Source organism: Cryptomeria japonica, chromosome 8, assembly GCF_030272615.1.
Source record: "Cryptomeria japonica chromosome 8, Sugi_1.0, whole genome shotgun sequence".
NCBI lineage: Eukaryota > Viridiplantae > Streptophyta > Pinopsida > Cupressales > Cupressaceae > Cryptomeria > Cryptomeria japonica.
Window position 1 is genome coordinate 162,757,215 of NC_081412.1, and position 12,405 is coordinate 162,769,619.

The 12,405-nt window shown below is 36.5% G+C and overlaps 1 protein-coding gene across 1 annotated transcript in view; it reads right to left on the reverse strand.

The window, feature by feature from the left end:
• LOC131044799 (alpha-L-arabinofuranosidase 1) overlaps positions 1-12,405 on the reverse strand; it is a 262,170-nt gene that overhangs the window by 92,209 nt on the left and 157,556 nt on the right. Inside the window, exons 6-9 of the mRNA XM_057978239.2 lie at positions 8,611-8,680; positions 7,818-7,963; positions 7,638-7,683; positions 7,454-7,506 (exon numbers count right to left, since the gene is read on the reverse strand). Of these exons, the coding sequence (XP_057834222.2) occupies positions 7,454-7,506; positions 7,638-7,683; positions 7,818-7,963; positions 8,611-8,680 (315 nt within the window). The remainder of the gene's footprint in view (positions 1-7,453; positions 7,507-7,637; positions 7,684-7,817; positions 7,964-8,610; positions 8,681-12,405) is intronic.

Sequence of the window (12,405 nt, forward strand, 5' to 3'; positions counted from 1 at the left end):
AAAGATATTTTATTGCCAAATCATTCGAGAAAATCTCGTTGAAGCTATAAATTTATGTAAGTCTTCTTCAAGTGTTCGTAAGTACCCTTGGATTACTGGCAACATGGCACCAAACGAGTCTATATCCACAGTAAAGTCGCTAATACACAGTTGGAACCTTGGAGTCAATGTATGATCTTCCTACAATCTTAGCTTACATCTGATTTTGATTAAGAGAGGATAAAGTGACCATTGGAAAACTTTATTCTGTGTTGGTGTGGTCACAAAACACCAACCAACAGATACAGTGCAAGGAAATCTTCAGGATCAATTTTGAGACCCCTTAAACCCACCTTCACAAGAAAGGAAGATACTTCACCTCCACCTACACAGGAGACACATGTCCTTAACTGAAGAAATCAGATTGCATCATATAGAGTACATGACTCTTCCTCCTGATATCAGGGACATGTTAACTTTGGAACAATTTCTAAATCAAAAGAGGCAAAGACCCAGTGGAGCAGGGAGAATGGAGTATAGGCCTCCTTATGTGCAAAGAGATTTACAACAGGTTGTGGGAAAAGTCACTTTAGCACACTATGATGTGAGTGAAAAATGTACTGCACAAGCTTGGGTACAAAAACTTGACAATTACCTATCCTTGAGATTGATGTCAGAGGAGGAAGCAATTAAATTCACCACTCTGCACCTAGATGGATTAGCACATGAATGTTGGTATCACGGTTTAGTTACTCTTGGCCATAATCTAATCACTACTTATGATGAGTTTACTAGCAAACTCATCAAGCGTTTTGACAAAAAGGATTCAGAGTTATAACTTGCACAATTGAGACAAGATGATACCTTAGAAGCTTACAAATTTGAGTTCCAAAGGTTATTTGTTATGGTTCCTAGCATCACGAAAGAAGATTGGTGATTTTATTTGATGAAGGACTTACCGAGCAACTACGAGGATGGATTAAGGCATTTGATCCACTCACTCTTCAAGAGGCCATGAAGAAAGCAAGAGGCATGGAACTTGCAGCCCCAACAAACAAGTCCCCTCCCAAGTCTTTTTCCCATAAGAAAGACAAGAAACATTTTCAGAAAAATACAGATCAGCTAAGGAAAAGTACCTCTAGACTTGATGATGAGAGCCTTAATGATCTTAGAAAGAGGAGACTATGCTTCAAATGCCAAGGCCCATGGAACCCAAACCATAAATGTCCTATGAGAGGCAAAGTTAATTAATTAGAGTACTATTATGAAAAAGAATCGGAGTCAGAAAATTCAGAACAGCAATCAGATTCTGAGCATAGCGAAATAGGAGGCACTCCAGAAGAGCCCAAAGGGGGACAAGGTGATAGTAGACCCATGGCACAACTTTCCAGTATACAGAAAGAAGGTTCCTTTAGAATACATAGTGTTTTAAACGGGCAGCTGGTTGTTGCACTATTGACTACAGGAGCTACTCATAACTTTATAGATGAGGGGCTCGTGGCAAGGAGATGACTTAAAACAGAAGAGTTTGAAGGCTTTGGAGTAAGGGTTGTTGATGGTTTCATTCTTACATGCAGTAGATGGATTCCCAATCTTACCATGCAGTTGACTGACTATACCTTTCAAGTAGATTACTATGTAGTTCGCATTGGTGAGATGGATGTGGTTTTGGGAATGAAGTGGCTCCATGACGTTGGAGACTTTACTCTCAACCTTCGAGCGATGGAGATGAAGTTTGAGGTAGAAGGAAAAAAACATGTCCTTAGGGGGATGTTCGATGGAGGATTACGCATCATTTCTTATATAAGAATGGAACGGATATCTCGGCATGCACAGGAACAATGGGCAGCGGAATGTTTAATCATGCCTAGTACATCAGATCAGCAAAAGGATAACCATCCACCCGATGTTCAAGTTGCAATCAACAGTCACAATAAGGTGTTCAGTGATATTCCAGCAAGGATACTACTTGATAGAGGCATAGAACACATCATTGAGTTAGAGGAAGGGGCTAAACCAGTAATCATTACCCCTTACAGACAGCCAAAGAGGCTGAAAGATGAGATTGAAAAGACAATCAAAGAATTACTTGAGTTAGGACATATCAGAACCAGTAAAAGTTCATTTGCATCTTCAATTGTTTAGGTCAAAAGGAAAGATGGGACTTTGCAGATATGTATAGACTATAAGGCATTGAACAAGAACACAATCAAAAATAGATAACCCATCCCACGCATTGATGAACTTATTGATGAGCTCCATGGAGCATGCTTCTTCTCTAAGGCTGATTTGAGATTCGGATATCATCAGATAAGAGTTGAAGTGAGGTTATGGAGAAGACTGCTTTCCATTGTCATTATGGACACTTTGAGTTTTTGGTAATGTCATTTGGTTTAACCAATGCCCCTGCTACTTTCTAGTCTACCATGAACAGAGTCTTTTAGCACCAGTTGAGGAAATTTGTCCTTGTATTTTTTTATGATATTTTAACTTTCAGCAGGAAATGGGATGAGCATCTTACGCACTTGAACACAGTGCTGGACATATTAGAGAGGAAGTCCTTGTATGCCAAGGAGTCCAAATGTGACTTCAGTTTAACAAAGCTATATTTTATTTGGGGCATATCATTAGTGTCGAGGGTGTTAGAGTTGATCCAGATAAAATCCGAGCTGTTATTGATTGGCCCCCACCCGAGAACCTCACACAACTTAAAGGATTCTTGGGCGTTTGTGGATTACATCGTCGCCTCGGCAAGGGATTTTCACAACAACCTACTCCAGTTACAGATTTGACAAAGAAAGGGACTTTTGTTTGGTATACTAGGGCACACCAATGTTTTGATAAGTTTAAGCAGTTAATGAGTTCATGTCCTGTGTTGGCTATTCCAAATTTTTCTAGACCTTTTGAGCTTGAGTGTGATGCTTCAGGAGAAGCCATAGGAGTTGTTTTGATGCAAGACAAACACCCTATTGCTTTTGAGAGTCGTAAATTACAAGGTACCAAGAGAGGTTACAGTATTTATGACAAGGAAATGTTAGCCATAATGCATGCCTTGGCTAAGTATTGGCAATATTTGGTAGGAAGCAAATTTGTGGTCAAAACCAATCATAACAGCCTTAAACATTTCCTAAATCAGCATGAGCTCAATGATAGACAACAAAAATGGGTAAGCAAATTACAAGCTTACGATTTTGACATAGTTTATGTCAAGGGAAAGAAAAACATTGTTGCTGATGCACTTTCAAGGAGACCTCATTTCTGTTCCTTAGGAGAGATAGAAGCTGATTGGAAAGAGTGGATTTCAGTTGAATATGCAAAAGACAAATGGGCTTCAAACATTATAGATGTTACCATTCAAGATGGCAGGCATACAGTTGTAAATGATCTCATCATTTACAAAGAGAGGATATTATCGGTGCCAAGATCAGCAATGAAGAAGAAAGTTTTGAGGGCCTTTCATGATATTCCTTTCATAGGGCATGTAGGCTACTTCAAGACTTACAAACAGATTCAGGAACAGTTCACTTAAAAAGGGCTCAAAGCTGAAGTTTTAAAATATATAAGGGAATGCCCCACTTGCCAGCAGAATAAACATGAGCATTCCTTTGCGGTTGGATTATTACAGCCCCTACCCATTCCCAATCAGAAATGGGAAAGCATTTTGATGAACTTTATCACGGTTTTGCCCAAAGCCCAAGGCAGGGACTGTATTTTTGTGGTCGTTGACAGGTTAACAAAATTTGCTCATTTCTTTCCTATTTCAACCACATATACAGCAGCATAGGTTGTTGATTTATTCTTCGAAGAGGTATTCCAATTACATGGGATACCACGGAACATAGTGAGTGATAGAGATAGTAAGTTCCTGCATAACTTTTAGCAGGAACTGTTCTGATTGAGTGGGACTGAGCTCACTCCCGGTACCAACTATCACCCGCAGACGGATGGTGAAACAAAAATTGTTAATAAATGGGTGGAAGGCTACCTTCAAAACTAAATAGTTGGGCAACATAAGGCTTGGGTTAAGTGGTTACATTTGGGGGAGTATTGTTATAACACCACTTACCATATGTCTATTCAGATGACACCATTTATGGCTCTTTATGGTTACGAGGCACCCAACTTTCTGGATCTATTACTTGGAGATAGCAGAGTGCCCAAGGCCAAGAATGTGCTTCAAGAGAGTCAGGACATACTAAAGACCTTAAAGGAAAACATTGAGAAGGCCTAGAATCAGCAAAAGCACTATGTCGATCAACATAGAGTTGAATGTTCTTTTGAGGTCGGAGATATGGTGTACTTGATGCTACAACCATACAAACAGTCCACACTCAGGAAGAGCGGTGTTGAGAAACTTAAGACTTGTTACTATGGACATTTCAAGATCGTTCGGAAATTGGGAGAAGTGTCTTATGAGTTGGAACTACCGGCAGAGAGTAGAGTGCATAATGTCTTCCATGAATCTCACCTTAAAAAAGGCTCTTCGACAACATATTGTACCCTCTATGGAGCTACCCCCTCTCAACAAGGAAGGAAAATTAATTATAGTACCAAAGGGCATCATTAATACAAGAGAATGCACTTTGCGGAAAAGGATCATCAAAGAATACTTGGTAAAATGGAAAAACTTGCCTTTGGAAGATGCCACATGGGAGAGTGATCAAATACTCCAGCATCTTGAGTTGAGATTGCTTGAGGACAGGCAATCTTGGGGAGAGCGGACTGTAATATCCACTCCTTAGCTAGTTCTACTTACAAGGTTAGCCTATTAATGGTCCTCATAGACTAACAAGTTGGATTGAGGACCCAAGTAGGTTGGTCTCCAAAAAATGTGGCAGGAGGATTTTTCTTGTTTTGCCAGAGCATTAAACTAATCACTACAGTTAAGCTACATCGAATTTTATAATTTCTCCTTGGGTCACCTAAAACATATTCATAATATAAAGTTTTCCCTTTCCTAAGTTCTTATTCCTAGAGAGAGAGTGAATGGGGAAGAGAGAGAATAAAAGTTGGTTTAAGTAGAAAGTGTATATAACCCAAAGTGGGCGCTCTTAAGTGGAATATTTCTATGTGGAAAAGGTAACTATTATTTAAATCATAAAATCTGATTTGGAATGATAGGGTTTTAGCCCTAATTAGGGCATAACTTTGGAGAGTCATTAAAAGGCACACTTAGGAGCCAAAGCATTAGGTTGGATAATATTTCTCTTGTCGCCTCCCTTGAGGAGCTTATTTTGAGAAACTTGGAGACGTAAACCTCCATTGTTGCTGCACATCTACAGCTATGAGAGACCAGCCAAGGGTGTGAAGGGGAACTCTACATCAAGGGTTTCCATTGAGCTTAAGGTGAATCAGTTTTTTAAAGTTCTAAAAAAGCACCTCTTTTCTGAGTGAGCAGCTTAGTTGTGTGCTACATCTAGAGTCAACTTCTCTTCCTCAAACTACCGGGTATGTTAGTAGTGGTTTTAAGGACTTCACTTGTTTGTAATAGAACTATTATCAGAAGATTGATGTACACTTTTTCAATGGAAATCTGATAAAGGTATTGAACTTAAATGTAATTTCAAAACAGTTTTCAATCTACTTCTTGTTATTAGAAGGAAGAAGGCTTTTCTCTTCTTTCTTTCAAAATAGAACATAGAAAACAACTACATCTTCTGCAACTTCTGTCTAGCTCTGAAAGATCACATTCAAAAAAAGAAAAAACATATAGTACTATTATTTTAATTAAAGAACAAGCAGGTGTTCTTCTTCTACTGTTCAAAAATTCAGTGTCCCAAAGAGGGTGGGACATTACATAGGCCTATTTTGCAACATGGGTTGGTAGAGATAGAGCAACATTTTGTCATGGAGTGCCCAGCATACAGTGACATCCAAACAAGTTATGAGGACATTTTAAAAACAAACAATTTAATCTGGGCAAGACAGTGAACCTATTGATCAAAAGTTACTGTTGAAGAACATATCTGATGGGGAGATTGCGAACTGTTTAAGGTTTTGGTGCCTTGTTCTCTGGTGTGTGCTATTCTTGGGTCTCATAGGCTGCTTTGGCCTATTGGATGTTATTAAAATCTTTCATTCATTGATCAGTAATTAACAATAAACTAAAAATAATCTAAATCAAAAGGAGCCAACAAAAGCTGATATCATGCCTTAAATGGTACAGCAGCAAACTGGGGTGGGATCTTTTGATTGTACAGCAGTTTTGAGTAATATTATAGGCTGTGACTCCTTGCAGCTCTATGTATATCATTCAAGTATAGGCTATGAATTACCGTGCTTGGAATTTTATGCTACGGCTTGGTTTTTAAACAACTAATAATCAATTAATAACATCAGCAAATTAATTAATAATAAAAAATTACCTTCTAATGTAATTTCTGTTCATGATTAAAATTAAACTAGCAGTATTAAACAACAAGAAAAATAAATTTAATAATTGAAAAGACCATGAGAATCAATAATTTTGAATGAAATTCAAACTTTTGATACATTGCTGAAATTCACTTGCAACTCCAGATCCTTTTCCACTTGAAGCTGAAAAGTGATCCTTGAATAGAATCATTCCTAGAGATATGATAGTTATATTGAATACAAGAAGGCTTTTGTCTTTTGGATCTTCTATTCTTAAGAGTTTTTGTCCTTGAATGCATCTAAAATTCAAAATTCAAAAATGATGAAGATGGACAGTGATGGTCAATAGCCTTGAACTCTCTTTTATAGGTGTTTTGCCTTGGGTCCTCTAATTATTTGAATATTTTAATTTATCTTGTATTTGCCTTCCAAAAGAATAAAAAACTCTTAAATTATATCCAAGGGCCCCTTTAAATTATATTTTAAGTAAAGTGTTAAAGACATTTTTTTAAAACTATTTAAGTGTCTTTTCTTAAAATGAAATAATTAGGCCGGCCTAAAAAAAAAATTTACAATGTAATCGCACGTCAAGTACATTAAAAAATGAAGTTACCATTGTTTAATTTGGAAGAGCAACATGATCAAATTATAAATCATCACATGCATAAATAGGGGGAAATTTAAAGCACGACTGTCCTAAATGTACTCACAAAAATATTTTCTAACCAGACCAAGTGGTACTGCGCTGAACTGGTATATGATACAGGATTTATAACCACTTTGAAGAGGAAAAATTGAACCTTCAAGAAACAATCATGCCACAATATATTTTACCACCGGTAGCTGATTTTTTGTGACAAGATCATACTCTTCAACGAAGTTTGTGTTTTTGGAAAATCAATATCCAAGTGAACTTTACAGTAAGCTTTATTTTTGGTATGATTTTTCCTGACGTAAAAATTTTAAGCATGCATGAACCTTAGTGCAATCATTCTAGATCAGTAACCTAATTTCCTAGGCTTCTGCTATGCTATAATGATTAATTTTCCCCTTCCTCTTTTGCCTCACTCTCTTGTAAGTAGCTACCTATGACCAGGTTAGATTCACTCTAAACACTGACCTGAATGAAAGGCCCAATACTTGAAGTTGAAACCTGATCTGTGTGGCTAATACCTGCAGAGTATCCATAATGGAATAAGATATAAATAATTCAAGAATGCAAAAATTGTATATATTCTACTTGGAAAATTGCTTTCTAATTATCTTCTCTCTTGCTATATTTGTGTGAGTTTATAAATTGGTACCATTGTTGAAGACCCATATTGGCAGTGCATTTAGATCCTCAGCAAGCTACAAATCACAGTATCAAAAAAGAACAGAATGGGAAAGATGTATGCGGAAGTCAACAAAGTTGGAAAATGCATGTGAACCTTCATTACACGAACAACAAAGTTAAGCACTGCGAGAGAGATGCAGGCACATACTTGAAGGAACTCATAGTACCCAAGGCCATCATCGGTCCAATAGTTCCATTTATCACCAAAATGACCAGGCCTCTCTTCCCAGGGTCCAACTGACTCTCTCCAACGAAATGCATTTCTAAGCCAGTTTCCCTCCACGTAACAACCACCTGGAAATACAATTAATCAAGAAAAAAATTCAGCAATCTGACTTTCACTCTTCTTAAGGGTTTAAAGTTTCATTTGATTACATGGTATATTGTTAGTTCTGCACTTACTCCTATTATTTTGAGAAAAAAAAAATGAAAAAATAATTTAAGGTAATAGAAGTTTATCCAAATATTCTGTCATATAAAATATATACCAGACTACAGCCTGGATCCACATAATGAAGGTAAAAAAGGATTCCTCTGTCAATGATATGCATAATAGGCCTTTAAACAACGTTTTCTATGCCCATTGTGTTTTTTGTTACCTACAACTCTAGATAACAAAGTTCTTTCCAAATGTGCATCTGCATTTAAGACTAAACTTGGAATCATTTAGGTCAGACTTGCTACTTTAACTCACTCTACTGACATCCAAAATAAACTCGACATATTTCATGCCAGATCTTTTTATTTCATGATTGCATATTTAATTTTTCCATTTGTTACCCGCTGATTAACTCCAGCTTCTTTCTTGTTTCTACTAATAAATTGGACTGGACAATGTTTTGATGAAAAATGATAGATTTTTTGGAATTTAGGGAGCATGCAAATGATTATCATTCCTGAAGCAAAATGTTGCATACATCCTGAGCTACAACCAAATCTACCTGGGAATCGAATAAATTGAGGCTTGAGACCAGCTAGCATCTCTGCAAGATCCTTCCGAAATCCATGCCCCTGTGACAGGATGCCAAATTGCAAATACATAAGTCAACAGTAATAACAATACACATAAATAAAAGAACAAATGGTATAGAAGTATTAACACACTGCATGCAAGCTATCTTTGTTTGTTCCTTGGACAGTAAGATTGCACATAAATGAAAGAACAAATGGAATAGATTCAAAAGGATATCTTGAGTTGTTGCTCTCCTTCAATCATGCAATTAGAAAGGAAAGAAATGTTTCAAAGGGGAGATACATCGAATCAAAAAATCCAACGGAGGTAAATATGGGCATGATCTGAATAGGGCTCAAGTGTCAACTATAGCTCATAAAACTACTTGCAAAATCTATGCAAAAAATCCCTGAAAAACATCCTTTTGAAGCTGCAATCAAAAGTGTCACAAGGAATCTGTGGCATTTGGAGCTCTTAACAAGTTCTTTTGAGAGGTAAGACCCATAGTTGGAAGACTTTGAATCGCCAAAAACTTGGCAGCTGTGACTTGGCAACTCAAAAAATTGCTTAAATTTCTTTTGAAACACATCTTTTTTGCAAAATTCAATGATAAAATGTATCTGGAGAGTCCATAAATGAGTACAGAAGTGTTTTCCATTAAATTTGATTAATTTGAACAAATTGACTACAAAATAGCATCATGTGGAATCCCAATACAATAGATAGCTGACAACTATTATGAATTTATGTTGATTGCCTTTGAAAATCATCATCATAAATCATAAATTACATATTATGAAAAACAACATTTTACATCTTCCTCTTCCCTATCTAGTGGAAACGTTGAAGTTCTAATCCTTGGAGTTTGTTGCAGCTTCTCACTCAGTATAAAAGGTTGTTCTTATGGCTCTAACTCAACCTCCATCCTACTAGTAGATGGCAGTGATTCCTTTGCCACATCAATGTCATCCAATCTTATAGCTCCTTTTGCTGCATCCACATCCTCCATCGCTTGCCTCTCAAAATCAAGAATCTCATCTATAGTAAAAAATGAGAGCTTCTCATCCCACCCTATCCAATTGCTATAAGGATAAATGTTATCCAAATCAATCACCTCCTCTAATTTATCCTCTATGCTTCTTGTGTGAAGCCAAAGGTTGTATTGCACAAGCACAAGGTCATTGCGACTTTTTTGAGTTAATTTGTTCTTCTTTGTGTGGATGGCCTCAAACAAACTCCAATTGCGCTCACAGCTAGATACACTACAAGGTTGGCACAAAATGCAAAGAGCTAATCTTTGAATGTTTGGGATATTTGAACCCCAACTAATACACTAAGAATCTACAAAATAAATATTGAAGAGTTCGTAAGAAACCCATATTTTATCAAATTATCAATATTTGTAAATTTGAAGTTTGTAACTTGTAAAATGTATGTGATATAACGACTCCAATTTTTGTTACTTTGAGACAAAGTGGTTCTTCCTCAAATAGCTAGTTTCGAAGAAAATTTCTTACCCCTACTAGTCTTGTAATTGTGCAATTCTTAAATACTGAGGCCTCTCACCTCAACTTGAAGTATCATTCTCTACATGCATTCGTGAGGCCCTCCATAACCTCTCCATTAACATCTGAGAAGCCATCCAAATGGTAAAATCCAGGGTTGAGGAAGTATACTACTGCATGGATGGGTTGGTGGAGTTGATTATTCTACCTCCGATCAATGTTCTCCCAAATGGGATCAAACTTAAGGCTATCCCTCTTGTAAAAGTTTCAAATGGACTCTTTGGACCTATCCATGGCCTCATTAATGTACCCCATTGGGTTTTGATCCCCATCTACCAAACGGAGAACTCTAACTAAGGGCTTTGACACCCAGAATTTACAAACACAAAAATATTGGGGTTACAAATTTATAATGAAAGACATTAAAAAATTAAATATTCAATTTGACTTCAAAATTGAAATTTTGAGGTTACGTTCACAATCTCCGTAGTTGTTTGTGCAAAAATATTATTAAAAACTATCCTTGCAACCCTCTCTCCTTCAAGGTTCTTTGAATATGATGACTCTAGCCATGCTTGACTCGCAAACATCTATTTCAATGAAGTCAACAAACCAATAATGCTTTGCAATGTTAGGAAAATCATTGCAAATGTTATGACACCCAATCACACCTACTCTCTCCCTTTGGTGTGATCTAGAATCAAATTAAGAACCCAAGGGTGGTTGTAAATAAAAATTTATGCTTCTTGCATTATCCACAACCGGTCTCACCCAATCAAGTTTTCCTATGTCTTCCAAGAGAGAGTCAAGGCAATGTTTTATGCAAGGGGTCCAAAATAGTGGTCGATGCCTCTCTTTGAGCAATCTCCCAAACGCCACATATGTTGTTGCATTGTCAGTTATGATTTGAACTACATTCTCCATGCCCACTACCATGGCAATTTCCTCCAACATTAACTCGATGTTTTTAAATTTTTTACTTTGTTAGAGGCATCCACTAATTTCAAGAAAAGTACCTCACAATTTGAAGCTACCAAAAATTTGACAATGGTGCAATCCTTTTTGTTCATCCACCCATCAAAAGAACAGTGCAGCCACACTTGCGCCTGTTGGTTGAAAATTTTGTACACTTGGAGAAATATACAAAATTGTGGTTTCAACCACAATGTTTGAGTAAAACTCTCCTAATTAAGGGAAGGCTCCCCCTATCTAACTACAACTTTAAAAATAAAATAGGATGGGACAGCAATCTTTCTTCTTCTTTCAAGAAAGACAATATCCTTTTCTCTTCACAGAAAAGTGATAGCGATTCGATATAAAACAACAATAACAACTTTCAAAATGAAATGAGAGAAAGGAAATGAAGTTTCCTGAAAGCTCAAAGACTTTCGTCACTTCCTTCGGGACGGGACATCAATATCAAGCTCAAATACTTGATTATGTGAAGTCCTATCTACCCTTTTCTATACTAACACTATCAAGAACAAATTATAACAACTCAAAGACTGCAATATCTTATTCTTTCCTACATAAAACAATGGGAAGTAGTATAAACTCAAAGACTCACAACTATTTCTCACAAAATCTGCTCCTAAATTCTCTTAAGAACAAGTGAAAGCACAAAGACTTATAGCTTGTTTCAACAGAATACTTATTTTAATCTATATTAACCTCAAATACTTGCAGCACAAAGACTGCAAATCAAAATCGATTAAGCTCTTTAAGAAACACTTGCAAGAAAGATAATATAGAACACTAACTCAAGAATGTAGCACAAAGACCCAAAGCTTGAGCAATTTCCTTCTATTCCTTTCAATTCTTGAATTTACACATGAAAGCTCAAAGACTTCTTTGCTGTAAATTTGGTAGAGTTTTTGCTTGTTTTCCAAAAAGATAAAGATTACAATTGACCCCTCAAGTATTTATAGAAGAGGAGCCTTGAGAAAAAGGTGGGAGGATCCTAACTAACTTGAGAGATTTTCTCAACCACCAAGACTTATTCAATAACTAACTAAGACTTCAATAACTAACTAAGACTTATTCCAACGACAGTCCTAACTAAACATAACTTGTAGTTGCCTACCATGTAATTACAAAAGTGCAAGTAATGAGTTAACTTGCAATTACAAAGCTTTTTTTTTTTTTTTTACATGTAACTTGTCAAAACAAAATTACAAATGCATAACTAAAACTATTCCATGTGTTAAAGACACGACTCTAACTGCATCATCCTTTGTTTGTGATGATCTTCATGTCGCTTCAGGATGCTAGAACTTGAA